The 15,969-nt window shown below is 43.3% G+C and overlaps 1 protein-coding gene across 3 annotated transcripts in view; it reads left to right on the top strand.

The window, feature by feature from the left end:
• znf423 (zinc finger protein 423) overlaps positions 1 to 15,969 on the top strand; it is a 150,348-nt gene that overhangs the window by 25,529 nt on the left and 108,850 nt on the right. For all 3 annotated transcript variants that reach the window (XM_046037168.1, XM_046037169.1, XM_046037167.1), the window contains one exon: positions 9,809 to 9,997. In XM_046037168.1, coding sequence (XP_045893124.1) covers positions 9,809 to 9,997 — 189 coding nt within the window. The remainder of the gene's footprint in view (positions 1 to 9,808; positions 9,998 to 15,969) is intronic.

The raw sequence follows: 15,969 nt of genomic DNA, 5'->3' as shown, positions 1-15,969 counted from the left end.
AACCCCCCCCCCCTTGCCCCCCCCCCCCCGCTCCCAGACCTGTGCAAACTCTCCTCCGGGGGCGCTGTGTGTGTGTGTGTGTGTGTGTGTGTGTGTGTGTTTCTGAGTGTGCATGTTAAGGGGGGTGCTGACTGAGGTCCTGGGTGGCTCACCAGAACTGCTGTGTGTGTCAGTTCCTGCAGGAAGCTAGAGTCCCATGACACACACACATGTACACACACACACACACACACACACACACACACACACACACACACACACCTATCTCAAAGTCTTTCTCCCATAAAAGCATACTGTCCCATATTCCCTTAGTCAGCCCTCTTTCAGTTTGGATTTTACCATCAATTCCCTGTCCCAGCATCCTCGGCATCACTGTTTCTTTCTTTCTCTGAATGATTGACTCTGTCTGCCTTTCCTAAATCCTCTAAAAAGTAACTCTCTTTTTCACTGTCTGTCACTCTCTTCTTCCATCCCTTACCTTTAAAAAAAAAATAAAAGTGCTCAAAAGTGCTCAAATCTGTGCTCATATTAGAAAAACTGTGTGTGTGTGAGAAAAGGAGTGAGAATTGCTGCCTATCCCTTAGCTTGTTTCCTTTACTCCCTGGGAGATGTGTCGACAAGGACGGGGTGATAAAGATGGGGAGAGAAAGAGAGAATGGAGAAATATACCTTCTCCTCATGCTATTAAATTCATAAACTTCCACCCCTCCCCTATCCTTTCTCTACTCTTTTTCTGTCTCTCCCTCTGTGTCTCTCTTTCGTTTTTTCTGGAAAATGTATGTTGAGTTTGGAAAGACCCGCGGGAGGGAAGGCGGAGGGAGGTGGGAGGTTGACTCGAAGGGAATAGCATCGAGGCAATCTAGTCTGTCTCCTTCCTACATCTCCCCTTATCCTTTCCTCCTTTCCCTCCCTCTCTCAGGCCTTTCTGCCCCAGAGAGGAGCCCTCAGTGGCCGAAGGTGCCCCATGTCTCTCTTTTCCTCCGCCCCCGCCACCCCTCAGTGGAACAGAAAAACAACTTGTCACCTTCCTCCCTTGTTTCCTCTCGTCTTCGTCCCCCTCCCCCGTTGCAAAGGGTAGAGAAGGGAAATGAGATTGACAAAGTTGGGAAGGGCAGGTAGCAGCAGAGTTGCCCTGTCAAGAGTAATCGTTTCCGACTTTATCGTATGTTTGGTCTCATGTAGGAGAACAGACCAGGTAGGTGGGAGACACCGACCAGGCAGGAGTTCACTTTAGAGGCATGTGTAGATGTGAGTGTCTGTGATGAAATCCTCCTCTCTTTCTCTGGAGTCTTGTTTTTCTCATTTCTTGTCGACAGTCTGCTAGAGACTACACACACTTGCACACATAGACACACACTTAGTGTTTGTTTTGGACAGCGTACACACAGACACACACAGAGTCACATACAGAAAGAGCCAGTGAGTCATCATGGAAAAGGTTTGTCAGGTCCCCAAGCTGAAACTGAGACCTTACTGCATTATTGTTATACTAAGTACTGTTTGAATGTGTGTGTGTGTGTGTGTGTGTCTTCATGAGGGTGTGGGGACATGGACATGACTGGCCGGCCAGAAAGTTGTGTGTTTGTGTGAGTTAGAAAGTAGCTGGATCAATTCACTTTACATTCATGTCCTTAATTGAAAATATAGAAAATAAAATTGTGTAAATACTTTTAACTTATCTATCCAAACCAAAAAAGGAGTGACTTGCATTTCCACAATTGACACATTGTTTTATGTCTTTGTGCACTTATTGTCCAGTATATTAAATAACTAGGAAGTATTTACAATGTCAGGTGAGAGGTATTTCCTCCAAATGACAAGAGAAATAAAATAAATTTAAAACAACCCAGAGGCACTGAATCTTATGGTAAGTAAGATTCAGTGGCACCTATGGCTGCAGGTTGTACTAAGAAATCACATTGCGGTTACTTTGACATATATTACAATTTGCAATATGATTCACGATTAGTGCGAATGATGAATTATGGCTTCACAATTTCAATAAAAAACTAATAAAATCATGATGTGACATTTGTTAGGGTCTGTACCAAAGGGTCTTACATCTGGAGAGGATTTGTAGGCCAGGGCATCCCTGCAGCACTGCAGTACTTTATTATAATGCTTTTCTTTCACACATTTTACCTTCATCCAGAATTTGCAGCTTCTGCAGTTTGGATATTATACTTGGCCAAACTGTGATTTTGATAATATTTTGATTTATTGTGCATTTGTGCGTGTTCGGGATTGTTTTTAATAAAAAATGTAAAATGACAAGCAGATGAAATAATCAGATCTTGAATTCAAGATGGTTCTATCTGTTTGTCTATCTGTCCTGTCCATAATAATAGAGAGAGTGTGAGAAGTTAGGAAATGGGATAAATGTTCAAGAGGAAAAGTAAAAAGAATCACAAATGAAGATGGAATGAAGGGAAATTACAGGCAGCTTCTGTTCTCCTGGTTCACTGTGAAATCTTCATGATGGCCAGAGCTGAGAAAAACAGGACACTGGCCCTTCTCCCTCTCCCTCTTTTCCTCTTCCTCTATCCCTCTCTCACCGCTACCCTCTGGAGGTCCATAATGTAGTTTTAATTTCCCCAAGGCTACCACAGGAAAACAGTTCCGTGTGTGTGTGAACTATTATTGCCTGCTCGTGACAGCACACGGTGCATCTGTTTTTTTTTTTTTTGTCTTTATTGCAGCATTTAAGCCCTTTGTGGGTGGGTGGGTGTGTGTGTTGGGGGTGTGTGTGCATATGTGCGTGTGTAATTTTTGTTTTGGTGTGTGCACCAAAATTCTAAGTGAGCAGCTGTCAACTTGTTAGTGAGGATGCTTTTCTGCTGATCTGTGTTAGTTGGTGCGTTGCATTTCTAGCTGATTTTCTATGTGTTTGTGTATAAACATCGTGTGTGTGTGTGTGTTTGTATTTTTACTACCTTCCATGACGCGAGTGGCTCTTTCATCATCCTGTTTCCAGACATTGGTGTTGGGTGCTGCTCTCCCTTACCGCAACCTGTCTCAGGAGTCTGTGTGTACGTGTGTACGTGTGTGACTGGTACTCTGTGGCTCAACAGATCTCCTCTGGGGCATCGGGTGCTTGTATTGTGAAAACACACAGGCTACGGTGAGGTGAAGAACATGAGGTGGGAAGCAGAGGTGAGGAGAGATGGCTTCTTTATATAGCCACCTAACACACACCCACACAGCACACTCACATGCAGTGAGGCGGAGGGTGAGAGAGGGTGGGGGGGAGTCATTCTCTTGAGAGACTTAGAGCAGGCCTGTGTTGTTGTGTCCAGCTGCACCTGTTCAGCCTGTGTGTGTCAGTGTGCATTTGAGTGTGCACTGTGTGCCAAATGTGACCGCCATTTTTTGTGTCTGCCCACTCCTCAACACTTTCAGCTCAAAAAGGTGCTGATAGTAACAGCAGTCTAATCAGCAGTACTGTCTCACGGTAATATTGGTTCAAATTGAAGAGTTTTCTGCCACATTTGAAACTTTTTTTTAATTTAAGCTTAATTCTTATCATGCAGACAAACATTTCATTCAATGTATCGCCCAATACATTACTACATAAATTTTGTATTTTTATTTTTTTTACAAATAACTAATTATGGGAGATTTTTATCAGTGTATGAACCTGCTTAAGGCCTATATTACTTCATAAGACATTTTTGGCAAACCCTAGAAATGATTAGAATTAAGTGCAGTATGCCTTTCTTTCAATTGTATTGTAGCCCACTGGGCACTCCAAGCAAGCCACGTGATGCAGGTCTGATTCTAACCTCACGGCTGGTTCGTAGCCATGCTGAAGGTGGGGGTGCCCAGCCAGGTGCCTGTGAATCCTGCTCCAGTGTGGAGTGTGATGTGGAGCAGAATGAAAGCCTTGTGTCGGGACTGTTTGGTTTCTAAACATTCTGCTGGAAGCTCCACACACAGTTTTTCCCACTTTTTGATGCCTGTTTTAAGCTTACACAGACATAGGGGTGTGTGTGTGTGTGTGTGTGTGTGTGTGTGTGTTTCTACATCTCTCTGAGCTGCGGAGTGTGTCCCAGACAGGCCACAGCACCAGCTCCTGGCTGCCAAATCTAACACTTGAATAACCACCTTACCTTTGCAGTATTACAGTATGTTTTATTCCCCTTTAACTCTCCCACTAGCTCTGGCTCTCTCTTTCAGTGTACTTCTATCACCCTGGGCCAGTTCAGGAACATTTCACAGAGTTCATTAGTTCCCTGGTTTTCTTCCCACAGGATATATAGAGATGTACGGTGATCATGCTGACTGTGAGTGTTTGATTTTTGGTGTTCCAGTTTGTGTCTCCACTAGCTTATCTTGGCAGCTGCTCACGAAAGTACCATGAAACTGAAGTCAGTCTGTGTGAAGGAGTTTATCCATTAAGAGTACTAGGTTCGAGTGTTGAAAGTTCTCCTTTCAGTTTAAATACCACTTTCTTTAGGTGAGAGGGGGGACAAACCCTCTGTCTGTCTGTCTCACTGTCTGTCTCTCTCCCATCCAATATGTTTAGGGCTTATTATCATTTAGCTAACTAATTACTTCAATGAACTTATTTTAACATGGATAATGAGAACATCCACACATAGTCTTCTGTGAGCCTTATAGTGATTAGCAGGTCTCAGCTAGGCGTGGTTAGGCTGTGTAACATCATTCTGCACTGTGGACTCTGCCAATTCACTTCTCTTTATCTAATTACCCAGGGTGCGTGCGTGTGTGCGTGCGTGCGTGCGCACACACACCACCTGCATATATCTTTCCTGCAGATATGCAAAGTGACCTCATTATTCGTGAGGTATCCATTTATATATTTATATTTTAATCTGTTAATAAACAGCCCATTGTCCTCAGGTTACTGAGGCTGGTGGGTACATCCAAGAATATTGCTTATTACCTTCCCCCTAGAGATACGGTAGATACACGGTGTAAAAACATCTTTTCCACATGCTTGCCTGATGTTGCCTGCTGTCATACACAAACGCCTGCATATGAAAATTGTCATATATATATATAAAAATGACTTTGTCTGGAAAGTAATGGGGGCCAATTCATTGTCAGTGAAGGCATGATGGTCCAAGACCTTCATAGAGGCTTCAGTATAGGCTAGTAAGGAACAACATTTAGTGGTAAGCAATCATGGTGCGGTTGCTGTAATATATTTTTTAATCCACAGATGAAAAGTGATTCTGTCACTGATTTAAATATTTAGGTTGCATTAAAAGCTGTGTATGCATGACAGTTAGTGGTCCTCTGCTGCTATTGCTGTTTAAAATGTAGACCAATACCTTTAACCAAACACTGACATCCTGTTTATGATGCCATATTGATATTTAAGACGTGGCAATGCTCAATTCTAATTTTTTCCCCTGCACACATATACCCTTTTTTTCCCCGCAGACCCAAAAAGTGGTTTTCAATCCTAGTCTTTAAGACCCAGCATGCTGCTGGTTTTTTACCCTACCAGCTAGTTAATTTCCTTTAATTGCATTCACTGTGCATCCCAGGTGTCATTCAGTCTCTCATTACATGTGTAGAATAAAAATTAGCAGGGCTCTGTGACTCAAGGATCGGCAGAAAACCCCTCTTGTGAAACATACGCTTGTAGGTGAAAATTCTGAATCTTATTGTTCATGTTACTGTGGCTTTCATTTAGTTGTGAAATTATTATTATTTTTCATATTTTCTGTAGTTAACAGCAGGACTTGATTTTGACTTATTGTGTTTCTGTGGATGACGTAAGAAGATAACAGGGTGTCTGGGCTTTGGATTGGAGGGTTTGTGTTTGTGCGTGCGTGTGTGTGTGAGAGAGAGAGAGAGAATGTGCAGTTATTCCTGGCATAGGGACAGTCTGTGACTCAGAGATAATGGTTCTCTGTAGAGCGCGTGTGTGTGTGTGTGTGTGTGTGTGTGTGTGTGTGTGTTTGTATGTCTATGAGTGGCTATAGCCTTATCCTGCTTGTGTGTGTCTGTGTGTGTTTTTGCGTGTGAAAGAAAGAGAGACTGTGAGTAGATGGTGCACACATACTATTTGCTAGGGACCACTGTCGTATTCAATCAATACCCCAGCGCAGGCACCCACACACATACATACATACACACACCCATCCGCACCCTAAGCACCCATGGGAGTTGCCTGCTTCCATTAAGAAGGCCTGCTGCTTCTTTCTGGTGTGGTGGGGGTGGGGTTGGGTAGGGTAGAAAAAAAGAAAGGAGATGTGATGGAGTTTTCTGAAAAATAAGAGAATGATGAATTTAAAAAGTCATGTCCAGCAGATAAATCCAACAACCACATCCACATTAGCAGTTTCAGGAGGTTATAAAAACTTTTCTGTACACGCTGGAGACACACTGAAGATCATTTCTCCATGTCTGTTGTCAGACAACTAAATAAGCATAACATTGATTTGATTGTGGATCATGAACTGCACTGACATGTCAATGAAATCACCATTCTGTGCTTGCAAACTTCTCTGACAACATATATACATGTATGACAACAGCTGCATTATGCTTTGCTTTGACAAAGATAATGAGTAAACACAGATTTGAGATTTTTTGTCCAGTGACAGCACTGTTTTTAAGACCCCCGGTCGACTTCTCCATAAGAAGACATGTGCCTGCATGTGTGGAGTGAGGTGGATGGACAGGTGGGGGGCAGGGGTGACCATACAGACTCTTGTGCAAATAGATACGCCACCGACTGGGTTAGCCTCTGTTGTCCCTTTATCTTCCCCTGTTCGGACACCCATCTCCCTCTCTTTATCCCACTGTGATTAAGGGCTGAAGACCAAATAAAAGGATGATAATAAAAAAGCAATTACCCAATGAGAAGAGAAGGGAGAGATAAGAAAAGAGGCGTGCAAGATGGAGAATGTTTCATCTGGCTCCACCCTCTGTTGCTATGACAGCAGCTTGTGTTGGCATGCACTGGAGTTGGCACTGCCCTCACCTCTGGCATCAGGGCTCCCTGGGAAGGAGGTGTGTGTGTGTGTGTGTGTGTGTGTGTGTGCGCGCTTGCTTTTAACCAAAAAACATAAAAATTTGAAGAGAGCATTTATTTTGTCTCCTACCCATGCTTTGTGGTATCAGATGTCTTTATGCCCCAACAGTGAAAGAATGGTGTAATTTTAAGATGTTTCCTACAAAGTTTTATGTAAAAAAGTGTGGATTTTATATTTTCAGACTAAATACTAGAAGAATCAGTGTTAACATAAAAACCTTTTTTTGTGTGTATTTTATCTCATGCTACTCTTAAAACACTTTATCCTAAGACAAGTTTTGCATTATGTGTTTCAACACAGCTACACTTCCAAGTACTGTCTGGAAAAAAGTGTATAAATGTGTAGTATAAATATGTTAAATCTGTATTTTTGCAGATTACAGAGTTGAGAGTGATAGGAAATGTGTGGGGCTAAGTATCAGAATGTTTTTCCAGTCCAAAAATTGATTACCAACAGCATTTCATAAAAGGGTGAACAATAGATTAGAGTAGATCTAATTATTTGTCCTAAATACGTATGTTCTTGACCTTGATCTTTGTCATTGAATTTAAATTATTGTAATTGTATAATTGTAATTTAGATAATGGATCAGACTGTACTCATTGTCAGTTAATAATACTACTACTAATATTAATAATGGTTGCATTCCAAAGACCTTTTATGGTTATTCTGTTTAAGCAACTTTGGCACTTAATCTTATTCTGTGCTTTAAATTTATTCATTCTGATGTGATATCTGGTCTAGTTGTTGTCAACAACAAAACTGACACACTACTACACCACTACAATACTAACTCAACTGCACGTATTCACATTCCAACTGCACACATGTATGCGTGGTTGTACATCTGTGCGCTTATTTAGGTATCCAGTTAGTCTTCCTCTGGCGTGTGTGCATCTGTGTGTGCCTGCATATATACGCCTACCTGTGTATGAGTGTGCACAATGACCAGCGTGTACATGTGCATACGTGTGTGTGTGTGTGTGTGTTGAGCGTGTGTGTGTGTGTTTTGTCAGCCAAGGGGCCACTTTCTCTCCCTGGCCAGACGGTGCTCTCACCACTGGACAGATGGCCAACACCCTCCCTCTCTTCTTCACCATCCCTTCATCTATCCCACTTTCTATCTCTCTATCACTGTCTTCCTCTCCTGCAGCCCCCCAAACACCTCATCACCTCAGTCAGTCCCTCGTTTCCCACCTCCCAGCATCCCTCTCTCCCATCACACCTCTCCCATAATAAATCAAAGTGGGATGGAGCCTGTGCAGCTCACTCTAATTTGTCTCATTTTCACTCACGAGCACACTTTCTCTCTCAAAGTCCTCGACTAAGCTTCTGTTACTCTTTTGACTTTTGTTTTACTGGACCTGAAATGATCCCATGGAAAACCAGTGAAATTGTATCTGCTCAGATATGCTGATGCTGGGCTGACAACCACTTTTTCTAATAATAAAATTGCCAAGAATAGCATATCATAATTGAGAAATAAATTTTCTGCTGCTTACACACACGCACAAAATGACGTTGGAAGCTCCTAATAGACAAAACCGAATTAGATGTTAATCCTTTTTGACCCGTAACTGCACTTACTAAAGGAAGTCAGTAAAAGTGATGGTAGTTATTGATTCTCTGTAATGGCCAGTGCTTCAAATTTAGTAACAGAGACTTAACTTAACTGAGTTTATTAGGCGCACAGACTGTATACAGTCAATCCAATGCAATAGCTCTGCAATGAATACTTGCAAAGTTATTTTTAGGGATTTTTTGACAGTTGCTAATTTTTCTATTGAAAGAGTGGTTGATTCCTCTCTATGTGTGTTCTGGGGGCTGTGATTAATGGTCTTGTTGTATCAAATATGCTTTTTTTATTTCATTTTGTACTGGCATCTTGTTCTCAATGCTCCTCATTATTCAGGGTACTTACAATGTTGGAGTGATTGGGTTTGGCTCTAGTGGTTGGTCTAGTAGATTGGGCTGAATACGTTATATTGGTTTATTCTCTGGCTGTTGCTGTGAGGGTGAATACTTTGAGGCAGAAGGCAGTTGTCACCTGTAAAAAGGAGAGAGGGGCACAAAGCTAAAAATGTATTACCTCTAACCATATAATTTTAACTCATTAGTGTTTTCCCTCTATACCTTTCTCTCACTTTCCAAAATTTCATCACTCAGACTGTTTTTATCCTTCCTTATATTTCCTTGTACTGACTTTATGTCACTCCTTCCATTCTTTTCTCTCTTTCCTCTGGTACTCCTCTCCTCTCCAGTGTCTTCAGTGTCAGTCCTATTGGATCCTGTGCGTTTATAATGTGATAATAAGGTGTGAAAATGGAGACACAATGGAGCAGTGAGGATTGGGCCGACACAGCCTTCCACTGGTCCCCCCTCACAATCTGCCTGCTACCAGGACACACACGTTCACACTCCGTCACATGCTGGAGTGATGTTCCACACACCCACAGTACAATTCAGTCAAGTTGCGCTTATAATTAAAATATATAATATTTACTTATAAGTAAAACCTCGCTGGCAAAGAGGCCAAAAAATTGTGTTTGTGCAGGTTGAAATGCATGAAAAGGCATAAATTAATTAGATAAGAACAGGGACAAGAGGGAGGACAATGATTATGTCATGAGAGTTTTGTTTGGTCCAGTGTTTGCTGCAATCTGACAAGACTGAGCTATAATGTTTAGCATGATGGAAAGTTATCTGGAAAACTTCCGACTGGTAACAAGGATCAATCGTGTATATACAGACTTTGGCTTTTTAACTCATGGTTATATTTTTTACTGTCTCCTCAGAAGTCCCGGCGTCTGACAGAGAGGCAGAGCACAAAGAAGGGGTGGGTGCTGAGGACGGAGAACACGACGACCACGACGACCATGACGATGACCTAGATGACGAGTCCATCTTTACCTGTGACAACTGTCAACAGGACTTTGACTGTTTGGCTGAGCTCACTGAACATAGGACCAACCACTGCCCAGCTGGTAAGAATTGTGTCCAAAAATCCTAAATGTCCAAAAATTATGATCTGTCAAAGTAGACATGATCGGTGTCCTTTCCTCCTCATTCGATAATTGTTTTCTGCAATAGTTGTATCATGCAGAATCACAAGTGTTGTAGGTTCCTTGGTGACTCGGAGCATCCCTTGTTTCTAAATACCTATAGCTATTGGATTCAGTTATACTCATGTGTGGACAGACTTGTGAGAGCGCGCCACACACACACACACACACACACACACACACACACACACACACACATATATACAAAAACCGTTATTAGTACTGGTGTAATTAATGGAGGCCCTGAAAGGAACGCGGCAGGGGCATCTGGTTCCTACAGATTAATCCAAACGCTTGTTTAACAAGCCAACACACACACACACACATACATGCACATCCTCTTTCTTGCCTCTTAATGTGTGAGTGTGTTTACTTTTGATAGTGGGATGAAGAAATGGGCAGAGAGTGATGGAAGGCTTTGTTTAAACTGTTAAAGACAGTATTTCCAGAGACTGTGTAATGTACACGGTAAGACCTCTGCCTCTTATGCACCCGCTGGTTTGACATCCAATCCCACCAGAGTCACTGGTATTAGGTCTCACGTACAGTCTTAGAGAGATGCTTACAGGAATGTTGTTTTTTTGCCTTTTATTAGATATTCTGCAGTGAAGAGCAATAGAAATATGTAGAGAGACAGAGAGGGATTACGACACAAAGGTCCCTGGCCTGTATAGCGACAGCATCATATACATAGATGGATCCTGGCGGCCTGGTGGTCTGTTGTAAGAGGAGTGATTGGGAATTGGGAACACATGCAAACAACAGGAAAACTACAGAACTGCACTTAAAATCGCGCTCTGAGGCTCAATATAGAGGTTTTACTGAACATTTAGACATAAAGCTTTAGACGTCCCTCGACCTTGTTAGCCTGGTCCCACTGTACTGTAGAATCAGTTTAATTTTACACTAACTCAAAGTAAACCATGATGTAACCTGTCGTAATTGCTTTTCAGTAGAAAAAAATACAAACAGGGAAACCATTTTCTTCAATGTGAAGAGTTGCTGCATTTCTGTTTTATAATATTTTACTGAATATCTATTTAAAATGCTTTTTAATTTTTTTTCATGACTTTTCTGTGAGAGAGAGAGAGACACACACACACACACACACACACACACGCGTGCGCGCGCATGCACGCACACACAGAGAATCACACTGCCAAAAGCACAGGGCTGCTGTCAGAGCACGGGATGTGGCCTGTGATTTCGGCACAGGAGTCTGGGGAGGGCTACATGTTGCTGAGTGAGAAAGCAGAGGGTGGGAGGGAGGGAGCACAGAAGAAAGAAATGAAATGAAATGATAAAACATGTTTTTCCCTGGAGAAAGAGTAGTTGAGATTGCAGAGTAATCCCCCAGCTCGGTGGGATGTGTGTGCACTTGCATGCAGGGGTTTGTGTATGTTCATCGATGTGTTTGTGTGTGTTATTGTGTATATGGTTGTACATGTGCATTTGTGTGATGCGTATGCAGGAGAGTGTATTTGTGTATGAAGTCAGTGGTGGGACCATGGCTTTCTGGTTATTATTGAGGAGAGGGCTAAATTAAAACACATGGACTAAAGAATCCTTTTAAGTTCTCTGGTAGAGACCCCTGGGATTTAGTAGGACATGGGACGCACACACACAAACATAAACTCAAAAAACACACAGCCTACTGGGGATAAACATACGCCACTCTGGATCTGCATGAGAGAGTTAATATGTTCATGCATTTTGTAGTCTGATGGTGTGTGTGTGTTTGTCCCTGAGCAGAAACCAAACCGCTTCGACATCAGCCATCTTGGTTTTTGGGTGACAGACAGGGGCCATCTTGCCAGAAGAAGCTAGCTATGATGTATTATGACCAAAATACATACATATAGAAGTCAAATCAACATCAAAATAATTCCCAGTATGTCATCACCACAAAAGAAATTGCAGAGCCAATACTGATTTGAATGCAGATTTGTTATAGCAATGTTTTGTTACTTTGATAAACATGTTTTTAATCATAAATCCAGACAGTATGCTTCAGACAGACAAAACACAGTATTTGATTATTAATTCAACTGAATGAAGTTGAATGTGAATAAAGTGACACATCCTATTTGACACAAATAAGTGTTCATGCAGTACAGCCTGCTGCAATTATACTGAATCGCCACAACATGAAATTTTAACATATTAGTCTTCTTTACCAATGTCTTGGCATGGTGTCCACTGTCACTGGCTCATTTGAATAATATTTTATGTACAAGTGTCGATCCTATAGGTACGGGCTTGAGAACAGTGTTCGTTAGCACTGAATTCTCTGCAGAAAAAGCGTTTGTATTTGTAATGCTAACTATACTGTTGTAGCAAATGGGTCCCAAGTTAGCAGCTAGCTGCTGCTATATAACATTGAATGGGTCCCAGGTGCAAGAGTGAAGCACCAAGTAATTCAGTGCCACTCTAGCAGAAGGCCTATAAAGAGGCCCCATTAATTTGAGTGGAAATTGGACAAACACACACGAACACACACACACACTGGCACAGATCAATGACACATAAATGTGTGGATACCCACTCAAACACGCACATACCCACAGACCCCATACACCTGGTTAATGTAATGCCATATTAATGTGCATGAGCTTAACTGCTCAGCTGGTGTGTGCGCACGCGCGCGCGTGTGTGTGTGTGTGTGTGTGTGTTTGATAGAGATTGTGTGATTCTCTTACAATTCAATTGTTTTTCTGTAAGCCAGTTTAAGCCAGTGTGACGGCTCTGGTTTTAAATTGTGGATAAGATACGTGTGTGTGTGTGTGTGTGTGTGTAGTTTCTCCCTGTGTAGGGATTCAGACTAGACGCAAATTTAATCTATGCATCACGTGACTTCTGTGAGTTTGATCGCTGGCCTGCTTGCCTGCTGTTCTCATACACGAGTAAACACAACCTAGTTTACTACAGCGGTATGAACTCAAACTTAACATTTTGCTGTGATTTAATTGCAATAACCGGATCAAAATTAGGCAGAAATAACTACAAAATGATGCTGATTTGTTAAACATAAGAATTCACGCTTTGTCATGTCTCTCAGCAAGACAGCAAGACAACAACTTTTAAAATGTTTTCTGAATGGAGTTTGGATCAGTTAGGCCTATGCTAAACTAACTTGTTCACAGTACAGGTAAACGATAGTTGGAATCAGTGGAATCAACTAGTGTCCAGTTTTGTCCGATTTTTGTATAAATATTAAGTAATATCGCAGAGCTCTAAGTGCCCACTGATTCTAAAAACAACAGTGGAAGTTGGAAATGCACGGTGACTCGCTGCTGAGAAGCGATAAACGTTTTAATCCCAAACATTACAAGTAAAAAGTTAATTTAATTAAAGTAATTTACTCTGAGTTCCTCCCACCGATAAATGGCTTGGTTGTGAGGGCAGAATCCAGTCCGACTGCAGGTGTTTATTTGTCGAGAGGCTCCGGCTCTGCCCAAGGCACTCTCGTCCACAGCTCCCCGTAGGTCAACAGCTGTCGCTCTATCTACTCTGAAGCCGCTGGTGACATCCGGACAGTCTGAATGCTATTGCCACACAGTACCATGTGACTTCAATTTCAACTCGCGCAAATGAGCGTAAGAAGCGACTTATCGCTCCATGTGCACTTCGCGTTGCATCCAGCAGGTCTCGCGCACCGCCCGGCAGGAATTCCCATCTCTCCACGTCTTTGCAGTGGCTTTGTATGTAAACGCTCCGCACCCAATGCTGACCTTGTATTTGGTCTGAATGCACATTAATATCTATATGTCTGACGTGTGACTACTCTTGACACATGTGAGTCTATAGCCTTTGTGTGTACAGTATGTGCGAGAGAGACAGAGTGAGATTGTGAGTCGGGGGAGTGTCGATGGGTCTCGGTAGGAGTCAGAATGTGGAGCAGAGGCTCCCTGAGGAGATGAGGAGCGGAAAAAAACCTCCCACAGATCAAATGGAGAACATTCTCTGGCCCTGCTAAGCCACATAAACACACACAGACACACACACACACACACACACAGACACACACACACACACACACACACACAGAAACACAATCCCATGAGGGAATCCCAAAAGCTATCATACCGTCCACAACATTTCCAAGGTTGGGTCAGTGTGATGTGTATAAGGTTCAAACAGTCTCACACAGTGTTTTAAAACTACTGGAGGCCCTGTGTTTGTGCAGCCACTGTCCATTTAGTTTACTTATATATAAAAGCTGCCAGACACACACACACACACACACACACACGTCAACGGTGTCGACACACTCATGCTAGGTGTGAGTGAGAAGAAGACAAAAGGGTGAGAGGGCGAGAGATTGTTAAAGATGTCAGTAAAAAACACTTGAGGGGGAAGAGGAAGTGATGGGAAGGTAGGCACCAAGTAAACGAAGGAGCTGTCAGTCAAGGCAGGGGGGCGGAAACTGGCGCTGTCAGTGACAAATAGCAAGTCATTAACCCAGCTAGTCGCTTCATAGATAGTGAGATGGAGTGGGTGGAAAATGGTGTGTGTGTGTGTGCAGGGAGAAAGCCAGATACTGTGCATATTCTTTCCGAAGGTATTTGTGAGGTCTCTGTTAATTGAGCACATACAGCTGCACTCTTGTCTATTCTCTTTCCTCTCTCAGCGGGGGAGAGGAGAGATTACCAGGGAGCCTGTCTAGCTGGGAGGGAGGGGGAGACGGAGAAGGAAATGAGGGAGGAAAAGAAGAGGAGTGGAAGGGAATAATGGCAGACGGAAGAAAAGACAGGTGAGGGGGAAGAGGAAGGAGGGGAGGAGGGCTGGAAAGTAGAGGTAAAGCTTAAAATGCACAGAGAGGAAGTGAAAGACAGGGGAAAGGGGAAGAGGAGAAAAACATGGGGCAGGGAGGAGAGCGCGTCTGTTAGTGCAGGGGCCCTTGGGTGACTGGTTTGCCTCCCGCGGGACATCTCCCCACTGCTAAGCTCTTGCCGTCTGTTGCAACCCGCTGTCACACACACACACACACACACACACACACGCAGAAAAACACCCTCTCAAGCACAGAGACACGCACACACACACACACACACCTCGCTGCGTTTGTCGTCAGGATAGCAGCTGAGTCCTGTGAGGCCAAGACTCTTATTAAAACCACAGATCACTTTCTACAAGAGAGGTAGGGGGAGACGGAGAGGTAGGGGGGTGTAATCTGAAACAAAATTACAGACAGCCTTCTGCACTTTGGCCTGCCACTGACTGTGTGTGTGTGCGTGCGTGCGTGGGTGTGTGTTTTTTGTCTGGTAGCTGCTGGTTGACAAAATAAATATCACTATCTTAGTTGTTTCCTTTATGTTCACTCATTTTGTTTTTGCTTTTTTTCCTATTGGCTTCCATATTCTTAGCTTGTCTTTTCTCTTTTTCCCTCTCCCTCCCTGTTGCCCTCTTCATCACCATGGGCCCCCGTCCCCCCACCTCCCTTCCTTCCCTCTGTGTCTCTGTACCCGGGGGTGGCCTGAAGATTCCTGTGCTAAGCCCTTGGCATACATACAAGTGCACAGCGCACACACAGACACAGCTGGCTGCCGCTCAGGTTTTCCAGGGAGAGAGCAGGAGCCCGGCACCAGAGGAGAGGGGGATGGAGAGAGGAGAGCGGTAGAAGAAGGAGGGGGGGTACAACATGCAGAGAGGGAGGGGGAGGGATGGAGGGATGGCAGGGAGGGGGTGAGGCGGAGAAGGGCTGTTGTGAAGTCATTTTTCATCACAGGGTTCATTTTTCACTGCAGAGTTCTTCTACTCTCTACATCGCTCTATTTCTCTTTATCTGTCCTCTCCTCCTCTCGTTCCCCTCCCTTGATCCCGCTTTGTCTCTCTTTATCTTCCCTTTTTCTCTTTTTTTTTTCTTCCCTGTCATCCCCCCCCCCCCCCCCCCC

Source organism: Micropterus dolomieu, linkage group LG22 (genome assembly GCF_021292245.1).
Source record: "Micropterus dolomieu isolate WLL.071019.BEF.003 ecotype Adirondacks linkage group LG22, ASM2129224v1, whole genome shotgun sequence".
NCBI classification, from domain to species: domain Eukaryota; kingdom Metazoa; phylum Chordata; class Actinopteri; order Centrarchiformes; family Centrarchidae; genus Micropterus; species Micropterus dolomieu.
The sequence above is the reverse complement of the archived record's forward strand: the minus strand, read 5'-3'. Positions and strand labels throughout refer to the sequence as shown.